This window comes from Rissa tridactyla, chromosome 1 (assembly GCF_028500815.1).
Source record: "Rissa tridactyla isolate bRisTri1 chromosome 1, bRisTri1.patW.cur.20221130, whole genome shotgun sequence".
Taxonomy (NCBI): Eukaryota; Metazoa; Chordata; class Aves; order Charadriiformes; family Laridae; genus Rissa; species Rissa tridactyla.
This window is the reverse complement of record NC_071466.1, coordinates 174,569,511-174,591,605: the sequence shown is the minus strand read 5'-3', so window position 1 is coordinate 174,591,605 and position 22,095 is coordinate 174,569,511. Positions and strand designations below refer to the sequence as shown.

The 22,095-nt window shown below is 37.6% G+C and overlaps 1 protein-coding gene across 7 annotated transcripts in view; it reads left to right on the top strand.

Annotated features, from left to right (window-relative positions):
- Positions 1 to 2: 2 nt before the first annotated feature.
- Positions 3 to 22,095, top strand: part of METTL25 (methyltransferase like 25) — a 68,898-nt gene continuing 46,805 nt past the window's right edge. For all 7 annotated transcript variants that reach the window (XR_008466091.1, XR_008466092.1, XM_054199547.1 and 4 more), the window contains exons 1-5: positions 3 to 255; positions 6,129 to 6,293; positions 11,215 to 11,315; positions 16,799 to 17,431; positions 20,020 to 20,164. Coding sequence is in view for 5 of the 7 variants with exons in the window: in XM_054199547.1 (XP_054055522.1) it covers positions 3 to 255; positions 6,129 to 6,293; positions 11,215 to 11,315; positions 16,799 to 17,431; positions 20,020 to 20,164 (1,297 nt within the window). In the remaining 2 variants the exon portion in view is untranslated. The remainder of the gene's footprint in view (positions 256 to 6,128; positions 6,294 to 11,214; positions 11,316 to 16,798; positions 17,432 to 20,019; positions 20,165 to 22,095) is intronic.

Below are 22,095 nucleotides of genomic sequence, written 5' to 3'. Positions count from 1 at the left end.
CCATGTCGCGGCCTCCGGGGGCGCTGCCCCCTCAGCTGTCGCCGGCGGCGGCGGCGGAGGCGCTGGGGCGCGCGGCGCGGTTCCTGGAGCGCGCGCTGGCGCTGTGCCGCGCGCAGGCGGTGGAGCTGTACACGCGCGGGCTGTGGGACCGGCTGGTGGCGCCACCCCCCGCCGCCGTCCTGCGGGCCCTGCGCGCCGCCGGCCCCCTGGCGCCGCGGCGCTCCCTGGCGGACGCCGCCGGAGCGGCGGCGTGGGGTGAGTCCGGGCGGAGCCGGGGCGGGGGGGGCGCGCCCGGCGGGAGGCGCCGCTGAGGGACCTTCACCGGGGAGGGGCTGAGGGAGGTGCGGCGGCCCGCCGGTGGGCTCGGCAGTGGGTCTCCCTTGTCGGCCGCTTCTGGTGGCACCCCTTCTTTCTCGCTCGTTGCCCTCGGGTCTGTGATCAGAATTATTGTCCTTGCTTTAATAAAACAGGAGAATTTCCCCCCACTCCGCCCAGCCGCTTTCTTTTTCCGACGGCTTCACCCGCTGCCTTCCTGCCGCCGGTCCCATCCTGTTGGGCCATTTGAAGCCATTCTCGTGGCCCTCTTTGCCCCAGCAGCGCACAGCTCGGGCAGGGCAGCTTGGCACCGTCAGGGTTCAGATGAAGCACAGCCGAGGTGGGAGGAATTGCGCTTTGGGAGGGTCTCGGTAGTGACAGTTGCCATGCTGGTCTCATTTTACAAATTGCATCCTCTTCGTTCAGAAATGAATTTAAACTCCCGACTGTCAGGCTCCTTCGCTCTGACTAATTTCTGAAGAACAGAAGTAAAATGAATCAAAACCCAAAACCCTCCACGTGAGTGGAAAGATATAACAGTTAAAAGTCCTCCAAATGTTGAAACTTTGGAAATGTGGAAGACAGCTGGAAAAGGCTTAAACACTGCTTTCCTATATATCTCTAATAATGAGTGTCTGGCAAAGGAAGACAGAAAGCAGTTTTATTTCTGACAAGACCTATTTAAGAAGCACTTCATATTTTTAGTAATTTTCAAGTAACTCAAGAGGAGGCCAACTATGAAACTGTATTACTGAATTTACTGCAGGAAAGTAGAAGGGAAGCATACCAGTAATACGCTTTCAGGCAAAGCACAGAAATGAAGATAAAGCATCTGAAAGGTATGGTATTTGGGGGGATGGAGCCCCAGCAAAGAGATCGGTTTCAAAACTAAGGTAAAAGCTTTGACAAAGAACGTAGCCGAGAAAAACCTGCATCATGCCAAAGCCTATTCGGTGTAGATAGCTCTCGCCCAGCATTAGCTCTGAAATGCTATGTGAAATGACACGTGAGACAGGAAAGCACACTGAGCGTAGTGGAAGGGTGCACAAAAGTAGCATGTGGACCTGTGTACTTCTTGGCATAGAAGACAAGCTAAGATAATGATTTGGATTTGAAAAGAGATTGAAGAGCTGTGAATTGCTACATCACTTGTAACGTTTCTTTCTTGGATCTAAAGATCTTCAAAATATTAGCTGTAAGACTCATTTTTAAAGGGTTGAGGTATCTGGGAAAAAAACTCACAGAATTTATTTGTGCGTGAAAAAGACACTGGATTATGAATTAACTTCGAGAGCCAGATGGAAACAGGACAGTGTTACAGTCAGCAAGCAAAAGTTTTGGGAAGCAGCTAGGAAAAACTTAATGTTTTTGACAGGTCATGTCAGAGTCAGAGCTGAATCAGAGCAATGGGACATAAAATTAAATGCAAATAGAGGCTGGAACAAAACTAATTATTAGATGAAGTCATCAAAAAGAAAACTGTAAAGGAAAATTACCCTGATCTTACCTGTTTCTATGGGAAAGCCCATGAAATGATTCCGACACTGAAGTGGTGGCCTGTAGAGTAGAAAGAGAATCAGGAGGGCAGAGTATTGTTTTGTAGATTTTAAAATCGGAAAATCATTTGATGATCTACCTTCAAAATGCGTGTTACAGAATCTGATGCAGAAATTACTGGAAGAAAAGAGACAATTCATGGCTAAAATGAAGCATGTGTTTTAGAAGGGTATGAAGCCTTCATGCTGTGGCTAAAATATAATGTTTCTTCTTTGGTTTCTGCAGGGATTATTTTTGCTCTTTTTTAAAAAAAGAGAATTGTTCTTTTTTTTTTTTTGTAGCCTCAAAACTGTAGTATGCTATTTAACATTTGGAAGGTTTTGATCCAAAATTTCTCCAGTATCATGACAAAATTGGAGGCGCCATGATCGAATGGGCATGTGCTTGCTGATATGGTGGTTCATGCCTGACTCGTTTGACTGCATGGTATCTGTCCAACCAGTCATATGATGAAAATACATCCTACTAGAATATGAGTTTCTCAGTGAAGATACCTGCAAACATCTACCCATATTTGAAAATGAATGTTAGCCTGTATTAAAATTAGGATTGAGAAACTTAATATCATACTTTGAGTCCTTTAGTACAGTTTAGTAACACCAGAAATCAGAAGCCAACTGTTAGAAATCTTGAAAGCTAACATAAACAGAAATGACTCTTCCTTATATTCCTCTACGATATTAACTGTATGTGTGGTTGTTCTTCAAAATTATCAGATATTTAAATGTTCATTATTTATATTTACCTTGAAATGGGTAGTAAAAGGCTCTCATAACATGCTGTCATTCATAGAACTATGTTTTTTTGGAGTGTGGCTATGAGAGTGGATTTATTTTGCATGCTCAAATGACATTGTGGTCCTGTACCCCAAATACCTTACTCAAAATACGTGTAAAATGACGTTTTGATTTCACATGGTAAAACCTTTCCTTTCTAAGAGTTTGAGAAGTTTTATATTTATACATTCACAATCCCCAGACTATTATGAAAAATTTTCTAGAGTCTGTTCTAATAGGCATCCCAAATTAAATTCAGGGAAACTTAAGCTACATTTGACAGAAGTGATCTGAAAATGTGAAGTTGTCAGTTCATGCTCACATAGCTCTGCAGACTAAAAAGTAACTTTGTTGCAGACTGGCACAAAACTGTTATTCTGCACAATATTTTATGTTACTATAGGGATTTTGACAAATACATATGCTGAATTTTTAGAAGCTAGCAAGCAAGAAATTACAATTCTTGTACAATATTATATGCAAGAAGATAATCATGTTACAGAACATTACATTACATGTTCTATAAATCAGTTTCAACGAATATTTTCAGATATTCATCAGATGATTCTTCATTATAATGACTATATAAAGGGTGGAACCCGTGTTTTCAGTTGTACCCTACAGGAAAATTTCAGATCCATTTTTAGATATAGAAAATGGGTTTATATTTTTATACATTAAAAAGCTGACATTTGCCATATTGCATCTTGTTTATCACGTCATTGCTGTAAATTGGACACAGGCACAGAAAAATCTGTGTTTAAGTATTTTCATATTTTTCTGTAAATTACTGTTTGTACTAAAATTCCAATTTTTTTGGCATATGTTACTTTCTGAAGATTTATTTGCAAATATATGGACTGGCTGGTTAAAAGCCATACTAGGTTTCATCTTGTGAGCAACCAAAAAAAACCATTTTGAGAAAACTAACATTTTTAATATTCATAAATAATACGTAGTCTGACAACTGCCATTGCATAGCTTGAAGTCATGCGCCAGATAGCTACCTTAATATAGTTGGTTTTTTTTCTTTTAGTTGGCAAGCTGGGACAATTATTTAAATTTGGTAGGAATGTTATTACAGGCGATATACCAGTGATCTTGTATGAGATCCTACTAGTTCTGTTCATGTTCCATCAGATTAGTGAATGCAGGGAAGTTATAGAACATGGGTATTACTGCATTTAATTTCATTTAAGTGAGATTTGTAAGGAGAGTTGATAATATTTTATGTCAGGTGCTGAAAAAGTGAAAGCAGGCAAGTGGTGGGTTTATAAGCTTTTCATGAGTTCTGACAAAGAAGCAGAAAACTCCAAATTTCAGTAATCAGCCTTTAACCCAGGAAAGATCCGAAGTTGCAGGATAAGTTGTATTTGTGCGATATAGTGGGATCAGCAGGAAGTAAGGTGAAAGGAAGACTGGGTTGCTAAATATTGTGAACTCCTAATCTGCAGAATATTTGCTTATGCTGTTGATCTTGGTGAGCTATTTGAAAGGTAGATGGAAGAAATAAAGATAAATTTCTTCAACGGTATAGGTTTAATGATTTTCCATATCAGTGTCAGGGTACTGTAGTGTAAGATGGCATAGAGTGCACCCTCAGCAAGTTTGCCGACGACACCAAGCTGTATGGGGCGGCTAACACACTGGAGGGAAGGGATGCCATCCAGAGGGACCTTGACAGGCTGGAGAGGTGGGCCCATGCCAACCTCATGAAGTTCAACGAGACCAAGTGCGAGGTCCTCCATCTGGGTCGGGGCAATCCCAAGCACCAATATAGGCTGGGCAGTGACTGGCTTGAGAGCAGCCCTGAAGAAATGGACTTGGGGGTGCTAGTAGATGACAGGCTCAACATGAGCCGTCAGTGTGCACTTGCAGCCCAGAAAGCCAATCGTATCCTGGGCTGCATCAGGAGAAGCGTGGCCAGCAGGTCGAGGGAGGTGATTCTCCCCCTCTACTCAACTCTCATGATACCCCACCTGGAGTACTGCGTCCAGTTCTGGAGCCCTTACTACAAGAAAGATATGGACGTGCTGGAATGTGTCCAGAGAAGGGCCACGAGGACGATCAGAGGGCTGGAGCACCTCTCCTATGAGTATAGACTGAGAGAGTTGGGGTTGTTCTGTCTGGAGAAAAGAAGGCTCCGAGGAGACCTTATAGTGGCCTACCAGTATCTTAAGGGGGCCTACAAGAAAGCTAGTGAGGGACTTTTTAGGATGTCGGGTAATGGTAGGACTAGAGGGAACTAGGTGTTGGAACTAGATGATCTTTAAGGTCCCTTCCAACCCTAGCAATTCTATGATTCTAAGATGGGTATGTGCATGGTGGGTGATAGTTTCCTTTTTGTACTGTAGCAAGTTTGTACATGTAATTCACATGATGTTTATTTCCACAATGATTGTTCTGTGAAAGTTGCCAATGAGATATATAATATGTATTCCTTACAGAGGAGATGAGAGAGAGTGGTTTTGCTGTGTTTTGGATGATGGCTGGCTGTGTGCAAGTGGACTGTCTAGTCAATGGCATTCTTGCATTTAGTCATAATATGAATGAAACAAAAAGTGGAACACCCACTTCTTATCAAGAAAGTTAGATTTCTTCTTCACCTGGCAAAACTGCTGAATGGATCGCTGGTCAAAATATCCCTCTGTGCTTTTTTTACTTAATGTTTCATGTCTATCGCTTTTGCAATAATTGTTGGCATATAATTGCTTATCGAATCTCTTAAACCTTGTTCTCTTTCTTGACAGATTAGTGATTTCTTCCTACTGCATCAAACCTAAATATTTCTATATGTTTTTATTGATTCAGACTGCTGCATTCATTTTGTGAATGTCTATAGATATTCTGGAATGCACTTAATTCCCAGAAAATCTAAAATCAGTTAAATGAGCAAACCTCCCTTAAAAATAAACTGAAATTTTCTTCTTCAAGCAAAATAAATCAAAACATTTTGTACATTGAACAGCTGTATTTCTTAAAAAATCTGGTAGTATATATTGTCAGACAGGGGTGACTAGAAAATGCGTAATGAGCAAGTTTGTAAACAAAGAGAAGTGATAATGTTGACTGAATTATCTTGATGATTATACTAAAGTAGCTCTGCTAAAATCATGGAATCATAGAATCATAGAATGGTTAGAGTTGGAAGGGACCTTAAAGATCATCTAGTTCCAACCCCCTGCCATGGGCAGGGACACCTTCTGCTAGACCAGGTTGCTCAAAGCCCCATCCAACCTAGTCTGGAACACTTATTTTAATTAAGATTGTACACTAATAATAATAATAGGTCTTTCCACCTCGGTTCTGAAGGGGGTATACAGCTGAAGAAAAATAATGAAATTTTCCACTTATGCAAGCAAAATAACTGGTTACTTCTGTCTGACACTGTGTGTTTATTGCTTGTAGTTCTGTGTCAGCACTATTACAGAGATGTTAAGCCTTGTTAACAGAAATCTTCCGTTTTTCTTTTCCATACAGATGATGACACATTTTCCAATGTGTTTTGTGAAAATTCTAAGAAGCTTATTGATGTACATTTATTTGCCCTGGCTGCTCAGTATTATTCTGTGTCTAACCTTGGAGTGAGTACCCCATTAGAAGACTTACTTGAAGCACTGAGAGGAGACAATCAAGGAACAACAGGTATATTTACATTTGTATTTAAATTTTTATTTTTCATGATAGGACCTGCAGAGTTTTGGTTTTGGAACGTAGTTTGCATTCCCCCCCCATGCTTTTCAATTTTCATTTATTCATAGGTAGTTTCTTCATTGCCTTTGTTTAGAAAATGGATTCTCTTACTAAAATTTAAGCAGAGGTTACTGCTTAAATTACCACAGCATTCAGTACTTATAGACCCTTCCTGAGATCCAGTCGTAAAGGGAATGAGATAGGCAAGCAGACACATCATTATTTGAGATGTCTTGTTAATTCACTTTGTTTTTCTTCTCCCTGAGCGGCAGGAATCATGGTTGCTATTTTTGTTTTTTTTTAAAAGTCTCACCCTAAAATCTGGCAAGTGGGGTTTTTTGTAACATCTTTTGTTTAATATTAAATATGTGCTTTGCTGTTGATCTGAATATGGCCCAATAACTGTTTGATGTCACAAAAAAAAAAAAAGATTTTATTCATTCTGTATGTTTTGGATCAATACCAAATACACGTCCTAAAACCAGAGTAATTTCATTTTCTGTAGTTAAAGAAATGGGATTAAAACACTGTCAAGTTGGCATCAAGTTGGACACTGAAAGTCTTGTCCCTGATTATATTTTTTGTATCAGATGATAAACTGGCATTTATACTTACTTTGACCGCTGTAATTTTCACTGAAAATGTGCTCTTCCTGGAGTCCTCAGTCATTATAGATTTGTCACTGTCTTTCAGATTTCTCATTAGTTTTTCAGAGACAGACTAAGCAGCTGTCTGCCTTTGCTTTCTAGTGTGTTTTATCTCTATAATACGTTAAAACTCTGATGTTTCTTATCCTAAATGATAAAACCATTACATATGTTGGGCGTCTCCCATTTTCTACAGCTGTTTTCTCTTTCCAATTTTGCCATTTTCCACGGTTGACTCCCCAGTTTTCCATTTCTTCAGTATTACTAAAATGCCATAGCTAAGATAGTCTTCATGGTTTGTTGTGCATTGGTCTTACTGTAAGTTTACTTTCTGGCTTCCTTCCTCCTGCTATTAGTTCATCTGAAGCCCTTTTTTCTTGTTTGACAACTGTATGCTGCTTTTGTTTCGCTTGCTTCTTAGCTCTTTTCATTTTTATTATGCTCTCATTCCCTACTAAATTTTCTGTTATTCTGTAGTTCTACCTTGTTATACTCATATTTGAGTTCACACCCGGATTAGCTTTCTTAGACAAAAATGCAAGGAATCTTTTGTCTTTTTGTCATGCAGAATGGAACACTAGGAATAAGACAATTGCTGAATATTTTATTCTGTGTTTCGCAGGAGTGCTGCTCTGTTGGGTAACTGGGGCCTGGATTTGTGATGCAGTAATTCTAAATTATACTTCATAGAAAAAATAAAACATGTTCCAAATGTATACAATGGTATTATAATTCAAAACCTTTGTGTTGAATTGGCAGTAAGTATCAGTTAAATTAACTTAACTGAAGTTCCTGGTAATCATTTGCCAGAAGCAAAATACCAAATTATGGATTCATAATGCACAAGTTGCCAAATGAAAGTTGTGATCTTTTAACTTTAAGCTATTTCAGATATTTTGGACTTAATTCTGTATTTCAGAAGATATATTCATTTCCTGACATACTCAAGCTTGCAAGTTAAGAGAAGTGTAAGTCTGAGAAAACTGGTAACTTTACAATGGCCTTGCTCATATTCAGAGAAGTATGCATCAGGATAATTCCATTTATGTTTCAGATGTTTTTAATACATTTTCATGTTCTAAGAAAAACATGCTTATGAGTCTATTCCCACAGTTCACATACTTGTACAGTTCTCTAACTTCTTCATCATCTTAATGTAGACATACTGCTATCCTTAGAATTCTTGGTAAGCACAAACGTTTTGAGCTTGTTGTGCCTACAACTACTCAGAATGAAATTCTGAGTCTGAAGCGCTTTCTCTATTGCTTCCTAACAAAGGTCACTGAGCACATGGGATCCAGAAGAGCCCGGCCCAAGGGGAGGAAGCCAGCATGGACAATTTCTCTTGTTACAGTGTTCATATCTAATGCAAGAAGCAAGGGTTGAGTATTGGATTAAGAATAGTCTCTACCTTTGCAGTGTGTTTATGGCCAAGGTAATAGTCATGCAGTGACTGTTAATAAACACGTTTTTAAATTCCACATACTGGAATACGTGAGGCAGACGGAATCAGTCTGCCTCATTTTTTTTTAGCATACAGTTATCCCAGTCCCTCAGTCTGGTTTATGGAGTTAAATCATAGCAGTGCAACTTCTACATAAGTGGTGTTGTCTGGTGTAGAGTGTGAATTTCATTTTTTATCTGGTGTATCTGCATTTCCATGGGTAGCTGGGATGTAAAACCCCTGCATACTGCCATAGGAGATCTTAGGAAGATCTGCTTTAGCCCTGTATAAAAAACAGCCTCTCCTCAATTTGTTCATCTTCACATCTAGAGATGTAGCTGTGAATGGCATTATAGAGTTGAAGCAGGTTTTCAAATGGAAAACAACTACCTGTGCTAGGGGTTCACAATGGAAATAAGCAACATTTCTGTACCAGCTAAAATTAGTAACATTAAACTTTCTGTTACTCTGTTATATCCAGGGTACTTCTGTGAACGCACTTTTTTCATCACAAAAGGAGCAGGATCTCTAAATTTCTTATGTTTTTTGAAATTATTATTTGTTCTGCTTGCATCAGTTGTACACATAATAAGGAAATCTACATATATAGTAATTTGTTTCAAGAAAGTAATTTTGTGATAGCAGAATGAATTTACACAGTTTGTTTAAAACTAGTATACATATTTTTTTCAAATTTGTAGTTGTCTTGGCAATATAAACCCCAAATACAGTTTTTTCTGTTAGAATGTAATATATCTGCTTTTTTTTCAAAATAATGTAAAAAAATCTATCGGAATTTTGCAGAAAATTTATTAAAAATCCATCATTTTCTGTAAATGGAATAGTTTTTCCTGAGCAGAAATATAAGCAGAGTGTCCATTCTGCAAAAGGTAGGAAAAGAAGTCTAAAAAGGGTTTAAGGACCTTTAGGAGCTAAGGTGATAAATACTTTATATATGCAGATACAAGCAAACTATGATTTTTCTACCTGGAACCTCAGCTTTTGTAAGTTGGGTCTTGTTTCTGGATTTCTGGATTTCTTCCATGTTTAACATACTTAATTTGGCTTAAGTACTCTCTGAAATGGTACTTCACACAGCGTTGCCCAGTTCAGTCTTTTGAGTTTGTACTGTAGCAAAGAGTAAAAGGTGCAATATGTGGTGGTAGTTGAAAGTGACACTGCTGCTTTGGAGAACAGTCAAACAACTTTTATTTTTGTCAAGAAGTTAAATGTCTATTTCTTTCTGTTCCCATTCTGCTGCTTCTTCTGATGCCCCTATCCAGACACAAAAATGTTCAAATATAAACAAAAAAAGGTACCCCTTCCCTTCCCTTCCCTTCCCTTCCCTTCCCTTCCCTTCCCTTCCCTTCCCTTCCCTTCCCTTCCCTTCCCTTCCCTTCCCTTCCCTTCCCTTCCCTTCCCTTCCCTTCCCTTCTTTTTTTTCTGTCTTTTTTTCTTTCATTTAAAATACCGTTTTTTAGGACGCTGTGTAGATCTTCACAATTTTAAAATTAAGGAGATTCTTTAGTGGAACGACAAACACTTGTTTCTGCTATTTGTTTTGTTTAAAAGTATTTACTCTATTTTTTTCTTTTGTCAGTTCATAGAGTTTATATTAGATTTTAAGTATTGTCATAACAGTTTATTATAAAAAACCAGATGTTTAAGAAATAGAGAGGTCCTGGGCGTTTGGGGAAAAACAGGGAAAACACTAGGTTTCTCATGAGCTCAGTTCAATTCCCCACTCTCTTTTAAAGAAGTAACACTCTTGGCTCTGTTCCCAGCATGATCTGATCAAGGAATGAACATAGTTTTTGCCTAATGATCAGTTTCTGGACAGATGAACATATACTGTGCAGAAAGCAGAGAATGGGAAAGTGTATTAATCTGCCTAGTCACGTAGAAAAGTCTTGATTTCTAGGAGCATGCTCATCAGTAACAGTCCAGTTTCTTCTACCATCACTCAGATCTACAAAAATTTCCGTCAATTTAACTAGAGCCAAGGGTCCTGTAATGTTGGTCACCTAAGATAAATGTGTGGTTTCTCCCAAGGAAGCGACATGGGAGCTTCTCCTTTGGTTGGGGGCTGTAGAGATTAGAAAATGGGTGTTTGGTGTTCTCTGCAAGCAGTAAACCCATCTCATTAACTCCATCTAGTTAACTCCATTAACTCCACTAGTGACTCCATCTCATTAACAGATTCTCCAGCAACACTGAAATGAGTGATTTTCTACAATACAGATGTAACAGGTCTGTAATCCATCCATAGGGTAAATAAAGAAAATAAAAGTGCATCTTCCTTTGAATTTCCCCAGCATCACTCATAGCTTTTATTTGAGATATTTCCCACTTGATATTGTGAGCAAATCTGCAGAATTAACAAGCTGTACTGTGTGATTATTAATTGTCCCTGCCCTTATATATGCAAAAGTAAATGTGATAAACAGCACAAAAATAAATAGTTTTTAATGAACAGGAAGAAATAGTACATTTTTATAGTAGTAGCTATTGTCTAATATCTAGTCAGGTATTGGATATGCTGCATCTTAAAAAAACTACACTAACTGTACTAAATTTTACAGTGTGTTGAATTTTACTAGTTGATCTGTAATTCAGAAGTTTAGTCTTGTAATGATTTACCGAGTTTTTAGTTAAAAATTACTGTCCTGAAAATATAAAAATACTACAGGATATTTTTAGGCTGATATTTTTTCTGATTGATCACAAATCTGTATTATTATTGGCTGTGTTAACCTGTATTTATTTTCTTAATCCGATACAGGTATCAAAACTGATGAGTTTATGAATAATAAGAAATCACATGAAGTGCAGGTGATGTCAGAGCTGGTAGACAACATAGCAAAGTATTGTGGTATAAAGCAGGTAAGAAGGCATTTCTTACTGTATGTTACCATGTACCTTCCAGGTATTCTCCTTATTGTGTTTGAATACATCATTTTAATATTCTATTATTGCTGTTCTTATTTTTCATGTAAATAATTGTAGCTAGAGAAGAGCCTTTAGGGCCAAGCTGAAGGACAGTTTTGTTTACAAATGTATCGTTCCATGGGGGCTGCCTTTCAGTGAGTCATAATCATTTTATGACTCATGAAAAAAATTAAGACATTATAATCATCCTCTGTGTGTTAAGCAGCTAAAAATTTTACTGCTTTTTGCTATGCATGGGTACTGCTGTGTTTTTCAGTATTATATTGCTGGCAATTTACCATAACCGTCAGTAGGAGAGCAAAACTTCGTTGTTCTCCTTCTGTCAGGCACACAAGAGTGCCACATAGAGACCAAAGCAGAAAATCTGAGAAATTTTGAAAGCTCATCTTATTCTGGCACAAGAGATTTAAATTGTTTCCTGTTGTTTAATGCTGGTCACCTTTATTTAACATGGATTGAGGTCTATCAATTAGGAATTTAGTTATGACCTTTTTAGTTTGAAGGGAGACCAGATTAAGCAGAGATTTATGTAGCCGAATGTAGATGAAATACCTTCGGTAGAACACGTATAAGATCTGGACACCCAACACCATTATCACCCAGCGCTCACTCTATGAACTGGCCATTTCATGCATCAGATGGCAAGTTCATCCTCGGATAGTGAAGAATTGCAGGATTCCTTTCTCAAATTTGATTGTAACTTACCCTTTTTGGTTTTTTACATGTAATTATGATTGCACAGTGCACTAGATCGCTCTTGCATTAAAACCTTGTAGATGTTTACTTATGGATCTGTTGACAAAACACAAACATCACAACAATACTTGACTGTTTTGAGTACCGTATTTCACATTCTATTAGACAAAAGTACACCAATACTATTTCATCAGTTTACATACACGTGATTTTTCTGTAAGCTTTTTCAATGTGAAACTTTCTGTTAGATTCCACGTCTTAGACATTTATTGCAGTGGGACTAAATTTTTAAGTATGTGGGAGAACTGAGTTGGTCTAATCATTTTAGTCTCTATAATGCTAGTAACCAACTAATGTAGCTTCATCCTTGCTTTAAACTGTAGGTGACTGGTGGCTCTAGACACCGCATTTTATTTCTTTATACATCTGAGCTGCACCTCCTTTCTGTACAAGAGGCTGTAAGTGTAAATAGAGATTAATTTCCTCCAGCCTAATATTCATTCCCACAAAGATGTGTGGAGAACACATTATATTTGTTTAAAACCAAAGATTAATAATGTATCTGCCCAGATTTTATGCTGAACATATTCCCTCTGAGCCTTTTTTTTTTTCCCCCTAAGTAAATATTTCTAAGCATAGTTTAAAATTAATGTATCAGATGTGGGTAAGGGGGAAGAGATAGCTGCCGTTAGGCAGGCCAAGTCTGTATTACTGTGGCCTCTGGTATATCTTGTCCCCTGTATTGTGCCTGGCCATTGTAGTGGGAGAGTGGTAGTTGGGCTGCTTCATACCTGCACCAGAGGGGTTGCTAAAAATTAATGGTGTGGCCAGACGCGTGCTGGGGGTAGAGTACGTGGCCATGCTCCATTCAGTTTACTGGTAGAGATGTACCTAGATTGAAGGGCAGACCCCAAAACTTGGATTCAGCTCTGAGTTGCTGAAGCTGAACTTTGATTAGGAAATTATTTGGCTCAGACTGTGTTTAATTTAGATAATGTAAATGATGCAGTGCTCTTGATAGGTTCGGGGTCAGGCCTGTGGCATCCTTGGAAACAGAGATCAAAACTCTGAATGCTGACCATCTGTTTTGTAAGAAATGACTGACAAAGGCAAAGTTTTAGGCAGTCTTCTCCTTACAACTGGGATTACCCAGTAAACAGAGCGCTGCAATTAAGGCCAAATATTACCGGATGAGAGGCAATCAATTTGTGAGCATCTGTGATCGCTTACAGTGATGGAAGACGATCTCTCCAGCAGCTCTTCCAAGAGCCAGCCACAGTGACAAGTGTGGGGGCCCTCAACAGCCACAAAGTGGGTGCGCTTTGTAAAGAATAGACATATAGTAGCAGCAGATTTGTGAAAGCAATTTCTTCTATCTTTATCACGCTTTTTGCCTTGCTTACGTTTTGCTTCAGGCAAGTATTAGTTATTCAAGTGTTGAAGACTTTCATGTAGTGAAAAAGCTACAGGAGAGTGTTATTGGCTTATAATGCAATACTAAATGTTGCCTGTATTTGCTGGAAGGGGGTGTTTCATATAGCATTTTCATTTAGATTTTAACTAGTTCCTGTGAGATTCAGGAATGAAAGGAAAGGAAAACCCATGTTCAGAGAGTAAAAAAGTAGAGCCACCTTAGTGACCTAACCTAAGTCCTGATGTGGCTGGTTACTAATAAAATCTCAAACCAATCATTATTAAGTATCTGTCAATATGCTGCAATTTCATCCAGTGATTATGCACTTTTATCCGATGGCTTGGAGTATCTTTATACAAAGGATTATTTTCTGTTTATTTTTTGAAAAAAATTGTAATATTTAATGAAAAATATTATTGCAGTATATCACTGCATATGAAATGCCGACTGCTCTATATTAACTTTTTTTCCATTTTAGTCATACACTGTAACGAAATTTATTTGTGCAAAGTTACAAATCCCTAATATATGAAAAGAGCTTTCCAGTTACATTAAAAAAAAAAGTCTCCTTCCTCCTTCTCAGTTATTAAAAAGCAACTCCTTTTGTTTTGGTTACCTTTCAACTTAAAAAAATACAGGAATTGTAAAGTTTTAGGAGAGTTTTTTCCTTATTGATTTTTTTCTATCCTTCTCGCAAAACAAAATATATGCGGCATTTAATTAAAAAATCTAGAGCTATGAAAGCATAACACATGTTTTACAACAGCACGTGTCCTCGGGGTGTTTCTTTCAGATATTACAGATCACTGACTGCTTGAAAAATGCCCTCCATTTCACCTCCATACCCATGATGTATAATGGGTGGTAGAGGATATTGCTCTCTTGCGGTATTTTATAATGTAATATAATAAACAGTAAAAAGAGAATAAAAGCAAAAATTTTATTACTACTGTAATCACTTCTAGGTTAATAATTTGAATTAAAACATTAAAGCAAACTAACTAAAGGGGTTTTTTTCAGTTGTTTACTGCCCCTTTCAAGCGTTGTTCCTATCGTACAAGTGGAACTTTAGTTTATAAAGAAGTTCTTGATTAAACTCTGAAAAGAAGCCAGTGATGATTCTTCTTTGCTTAAACGCACGTTTTTTTTCTTTAATGTATTTTTGAAAGTTTTCCTTGGAAATTGCAGCATGTGCAACGAGAGTTGCAATGTGTAATGTAAGTATGATATAATTCTGCATTCAGCATCCATTAAAGTTGTGATTTGGTGCTGGGAAATGTTGGAATGCTTCTGGAAATGGAGTTCTTGATTGCGCTGTGCCAGAAACTGTGTTTAAACATAGTACCCAACTCACTGTGGACAAGACCTTTGGAGTTCATTATATCATGGAAATTTCATTTTAAAAGTTCATGCTTGGCAGATACGCTATGGATTGCTGATTACCTTTCCTTATGTAATCAAGGGAAGGTAAAGCAGGGATTAATTTAATGCAGTCTATTTGTTTAGCACAAGATCATTGCCTTCTTATTTTTAGTCAATTTTTCCTTTCGTTTTAAAACTATTCTCCCAGTGCTAATTTAACAATATATTACTGTTTTCTTTTTACTTGGAAACAACTAAAAAAACCTTACCCAAACAGCAGCTTGTCTTTACAGCCACTAGAGGTCACACGTAGGAGTTAGGAATAATTCACTAGCTGACTCTGTGTCCAAATGCTGCCTTTCACAGAAATTATTAAAAACCTTGTAGAAGTGGATGTGTGCATATTCTGCATAGTAGTAATATTAGTGACATAAAATAGTGGGTAAAATTATTCCTTGGGCACTTTTCTTTTCTTCACTTTTAAATAATATAGGAGAATGTGGGTGATAAATGTGACAAATAAATGACATTTTCAAAAAGTGTGCTTAGATTATATAAATTCTATTTCACTAAATTCGCTCCTGTACTGAATTAATTCAAGAAATATGAGGATTATAGCGTACCTAGATGGCAAACATGCAGCAATATCACATGGAGTGCAGATGAGAAAGCCACGTGCAGCCTGCATGAACACTTTTTACTTAATAGTGTGTATTCTCCACTGTTTTACGTAGTCTTTAGTGACATTGGTTGAAATTTTTCTTTCTAATTCCATGGCTGTACAAATCTTTAATTTTCTTAGTTCAGTAAGAGTATTGCTGTACTGAGTATTCTTACCTGGTAAAAACTACGCAGTTGAGTTTAAGATGGATACATGTTGTGTATGCTGCCATTTGGACTTACAAATATCAGTGTAAGCTTTCTTGTGACTGTGTGGCAGACCAAGAACAAGGCATAGATGTTTTTGAATCAAACACTTTCAGGAACATCTACAAAGAAGCCATTATATCTAATCAATATAATTTTTGGCAGATACCTGAACAGAAGTGAACAGTATTGTTTTCTTTACTTCGAGAAATGTCACTCTGACTATTCTTGTAAAATATTTTGTTATATATTTATTACAAATTAAAACACACGTGATAAAAAGCTGTGATTATGTACCTGAGCTGCTCAGGTTACCCTTGCGTCTACTGCTATTCTGTATAGTGTTTTCCTTCCTGTCTTATATCAGTCACCGAAGTAGCATGTGTTATCAACTATGAGACAAACTAAGCTGTCAGCCAGTTACCCTTCTATTCATTCCTTCCTCCAGAACAGGCAGTGGAAAGCACATGAGACATGTGAGCCCTTTTGTTTTGTTACAGAGGCATCTTTATATTAATCACAGCTGTATGGGTCATTTGCACAGAATGTGAAAGTGGTATAAATAAGCATTCTGACATAAAAGAGCGTAATAGTATCACCTGTCTTTAGGTCACATCTGAAGTGATTAAGTTAGGCACCGAATGCGAAGATGCTTATTTCCGTATGGGAGTTAGGTGTCTGAAGCTAAATACTGTGAACGCTTGCTTTGATAACTCTATATCCTGACCCAGTTTAGCAAGGGCAGGTTGCGTTGTTAGTGTTTTATGATTATTTTATTTAAAAGAAGGAAGCTCTGTGTCAAAAAATATACCAAAGTCTTTCCCAGAAGAATCAGGACATGTGCATTGCTTAAGTATTGCAGTGTCTGTTTTCTGAAGCAAATCAGTTATGACTTGATTCTGTGTTTAGAAGGCAGAAGGTGGATCAACAAAGCAAACGAACTAAGTGTATTAGGAGGGATAACTTATAAGGTAATTATTAAATCTATGCTTAAATTTTTAGGGAGTTATTTTGCATGTGGCTGAAATGTATCTTGTTGCTCATTAACATAGCATTATTTTTTTTCCCCATTGTTTAGGTGATTGATATAGGTTCTGGAAAAGGCTACCTGAGTTCATTTTTGTCCATGCAATATAACTTAAAAGTTTATGGAATTGACTCCTCAGACACCACCACTAGTGGTGCTCATGAAAGGAACAGAAAATTGAAGAAACACTGGAGAGCATATCAGAGTCGCGCAAGAGCAAACGTTGAAAGCCAGAGGTTGGAAAAGGCAAATGACAGGCCAGTGCAAAGTGAAATTAATTGTAAAGCAATCACTGAAAAGCTCTTAAATAAAACCAGCAGTCTTCAACATCAGGACCAAGTGACTACCCAAGATTTAGCTCCTTCTTGTGGTTTCACAGGAATAGGTATATCTGAAAGCAGCAAACAAACTGAAGTTGATTTGGCGTCTCGGACACAGTCTGATGAGAGCAAACTTTCTGAAGAGGTTCTTGCGATTCTAAATGTTCTGCCTGCTGATGCTGTAGAAGTTTTTTCTTCATCTCGGTCTGACTATGGGGAACTCTGTGAAGAGGAGAAGGAGCAAAGAAAAATGGCATCTCTCAAGGCTAAAGCTAGTAAATCGCGTGAATCAAACTTGTATTTTCCATTGACCTCTTGCATCACTGCAGAAACAGAACTCAGTGACATCATAAGAGACCTGGAGGTTATTTTACTAATATTTGAAGTAGATTGACTATTGTCTTTATATTGCCATTTTCATATGTACGTAATGTTTGCTGAGTCTACACAGAGTACTACCAGTGTTGAAAATTAATATTCTGGCCCAATAATGTTTTTTCAGCCAGTAAGCATAAGTGTGTCTAGCAGATACAGATTGGTTTTCTATTTTAATATATGTGTTGGGATTATTTTGAATATGGAAAGCAGCCTTTAGAATTTATGGGGTAGATAATATTCACTTGTCAAAGTTAACAGCATACATATTAGCACATTCAGGTATTTTACACTTGTGGTTGTAGATAACATCTAATTATTATGAAAAGAGTTATATTTACCAGGTGGATGGATATATTAAGCACTGGAAATTCAATTTTCTTGAAATTTCTTATGTTTTTAAGTTTTATATATTTGTAATTTCATTTCAACTTTGAAGGCATAGGAGAATTCATTGTGTATAGTACTCAACATATAGAGTTTGTGAAGAGCCCTATTTGCAAATAATATTTTTATATTTCGACTTTTCATGGTTAGTTTAAGTTCAGTTAGTAATTCACTAGCTGATGGGGATTGTGTTTACAGAAACAAGCCCAAGCTCAGTTGCCGAAAGACAGTGACGCGAGTCTAGAAGCTGCATGGCTGTTTAGTTCCTATGCCTGAGCTAACATACATTGATTGGGTAGATATATTCAGCCTTGGATGAAAACTTGTCTGTGTTCAGTAGTAACTGAACTATTATATTCAGCTGTGTAATTAATCTCTGATTTGAGACAACAGGTCTGTGCTGATGGCCTTATAACTTGAGCTAAGAAGTCCTGCTGAGTATCTGAGAATGCGTGGAGCAAGCTCATGTCTGTCTGCAAAAGACACCCTGAGCAGCAGGGCTGATGAAGCATATGCCTTTTCATTTGCACAGTTGGATTTTGTATCTTCTTAGCATGTAATTTGTATGATGTAGAAGATAGAAGAAATCCTATATCATTGCCTTTCTTTATTAAAAAAACCCCAAAATATTACTGTCAGAAAAGGTAAATGCTTCATTGTGTTAAAAAACAGTAATAACTGAACTGCACACTATGTGTGATGAGTGTGCGTAATTAAAATACTCTGAAGTATTCACATTTTTTTAAAGTATTTTGATAATTTTTAGAAATAACATATTTTTTAGAAATAGTTTTAAAAATGTTTACAGTTTTTTATTGTAACCATAAATTGATTTTATTTTCTCAAATTTTCCTAAGCCGGGGGCAGGAATCTCTCTGACTTCTCCTGTCCTGGGATTTAAATGCTGCCCTTGCAAGTGCACGTCCTCCCTTAGCTTCCAAACTTTAGTCTTGTTCCACTATTTCTGTAATTGCACGGGGTAAAAAGCTTTGTGGAATGGTGAGCTGAAGCTGACGGATAGGAAAAAAGGTCTTTAAAAACTGAGCTGGACTCAAACAGAACTTTTGCCACCTAAAAATTTTGTATCCTTAGACAAGGAGAGGGCAAGCACAGAGAAGCAGCACAAAGTGGAAGGTGACGAGGGGGATGGGAAGAATTAAAAAACAGAGGAAGAAAGGGGAGGTTTTACTGTTTCACACATACATACAGCATATAATACAGATGTGTGAGAAAATCAAATATAGAGCAGCAAAAATAGATGTACATGTAAAGTCAAAATGATTATAGAAAGGTATCACAATTCAATGCCCCTGCTAATTTCTTGTTGATAACCTTGTTAATAAGTGAGGCTGAAATTCAAAGCAATGCCATGTTTACCATGTAGATTCCAACTAATAATGCTCCAAGGGAAAAAATCTTGTTATGAGTGGTGAGAAGAGGGATAATTAGGATGGAGAAACAGAGAGAAAAGGGAAATTGAGGAAAAAGAAAGCAGGAAATAGAATGGACAGAAGAACAAGACCATCTGAAGCTGAAGTTCTTACTTTGTGTTGTGGAAGAAAATGCCCATTTGATTTTGAATAGCAGTAGGCGCACTGCAACACTGCTGCAGCACTACAGTTGTGGAAATACAAAACCTGCTCTTCAAATTATATTTATATATTGATTTCAGCAATTTAAAGTAGCAGAAATGCAATAGATTGGTCCAGCCAGATTTACAGCAGTAAATCTGAGGTAAGAAAAGAAAGTCACAGTGGTAGTAATAACAGGAAAGCTAGGAAAAACAAGAGGAAATGGCCCGTGTCCAGTCAACACGGAGATGTTCCCTTCCATGCAGATAAACCAGCTGCTATCCATAGTCTTGAACTTCTGCTTCCTCATGGCTGGTGAAGGTAGGGTGCAGAAATGCATAGTTCCCTTACCTGGACAAAGCGATGAGCAGTCTGTCTTTACACAGGGGCAATGCACCATGTTTTCTTAACACTGAAGAGCTTTTTATTTTATGCATAGAAAAATTCTAGAACAGAACAGCAGGAGTCCTCATGGAGTTGTGTATTTAAACCTTACAGCTCGATAACTGTTTGCAGCATGTTTGGGTTTTGGAGTTTGTTGTTGTTATTCATGCTCCTTCAGTTGAAGAGGGAGATGCTTTATTGTTGTTAATTTTTTTTTTTCTTTTATTCTTCTTAGGACTGTATGATGGTGGGTCTACATACATGTGGTGATCTTGCTGCAAATACACTACGAATTTTTACTGCCAAGCCTGAAATCAAAGCAGTTTGCAGTGTCGGCTGCTGTTACCATCTGTTGTCAGAACAGTTTGAAAACCAAGAAGGTAATTCTTCTGAGCTTAACTGGTGGCTGCCAGTTTGCATGTTGAGAATATTATACCTTATAATTAATAACCTCCTTGTGTTTGTTCCTTTCCAGTGGCTTAGTTAGTACTGGTTTTAATTACATTATGTGGGTCATTCACTCCCGGATGTCCCCTGTAGCTTTTCTGTTGTGCCAATATTCCTAATATTCTTACTGAAATTAGGGATATTAATGCAGAATGTTTTTATGTGGTTATGAATACAGCTGGTTTTATTCCATTACTTTACTTGTAAAATGTGGAGGCTTTTTTGGTCCAATATGTTTTCATCCTTTTGAAGTATTTTGTACCAGATTTTTCCCTTGGTTGTCTGCATGCAATATCCATTTATGTTGAGTTGTACATGTACAACTATGAGAAGAATTAGTCCTTGTAATGTAAGTTATTACTTTAAAAAAACACTCATTTGAGTGCTGCACTCTGGGGCATTGCCAATTTAGAACATTACGTAACAGTACATATATATAACAGGTTTTTTTGTGGAGACAACCTGAAAGTTATTTGGGGATTTACACTACAGGCGAATTTTCCTCCAAATGTGAGGTTTTTCCAGTTTTTGATAGGAAGTTGGTAACTTTACTTGAAAGGTAAATTGTTACCTTTCTGTACAGCCTTGAAACAACAGCAAGTTATAGATTGTCTGTGCACAAATGGAGTGAATGCGTAGTCCTGGGTTGTTTGGTTTACCGTGGAAAGCTCACGCTGTTTCTGATGTCTAGTGTTTAGAGAAGTACTATTGTCTGTTTCGTTTAATACTGCCCGTATATCAACTTCAAAGTGATCTAGTGTAAAATAGAATAATACAATAGTAAAAGATTTAGACTACAGCTAAAAACTGTCACTTTCTGTTTCAACATCCAAATGCTGTGTTTTCCCTAGCATTTTCTACAGCATATTCTGCTACTTTTTCATGTAGTGTGCACTTTCACATGCATTAACATACTCATTTCTATTTAGCTCATTTGTTTTTAATGCATAATGAAAATCACTAAATAGCTGGCTTTCCTGGGACAAGTGTTACATAGCTGAGCTATCTCAATGACCATCTGCTGAAGTCCTAGAACCTGATCACCATGTCAACCAAATTTGAGGGAAAGGTGGGTTGGTAAAGTTTATTTCAGCTCTTTCAGGGAACTTCAGGGACAGAAAGGCAGGTGGAACCCAGCTGGTACTCTTTAACAGTTGTCTGCTCAGGCAGCTAAGGCACAACTCCAGACTGACCATGACACATGCTAGCTTGCTTGTTCTAATGATCTTTTCATGTTGTTTTTATCTTGCTCTGCAACAGTTTTAAGAGGTTTTGCAGTATATTGGTTTCACTTCTTTCACAATACTTCAAATGATCCCCAAAAACAAAGAAGAAGATATGATCGAGATTCCTAAGTTATAGGAATATTCACTAAATGTGATTAGTAAAACCCCTACAATGCTTGTTTACGTCAGGGTTTTAAAAAAATGGTGAACTTTCCAGACACTTATTCAGTTGTGTGTCTGAAACATTTGGTTGTTTCTTGTTATTGCAAGGGGGCTACAACTTCCTGTTCTAGCTGTAGGATTATTTTTTCCAGACCAGTGCATAAAGCTTTACTATATTATTGTTACTCAGACACCACCAAAGGATCAGATGTGATAACCTATTCTAAGTTCAAACAAACAGATGGACGTGCACGATAGTAAGAGATACTGCAGTTTCATAGCAGTGTGGAAATGAAGCCAAATTGCACATTGGAATTTCTGGCTATTTGATTTTTCTCAGGTTGCAGGATAAAAATTACTCTCAAAGAAGAATCTTTAGGCAGAATAAAAGGAAATTACAGTATTCTGTTTTTGGAAAAGAACACATAAGTAGTTCCAGTGATGCTCAAAAAAACTGCTATTTTTTTACTATTACT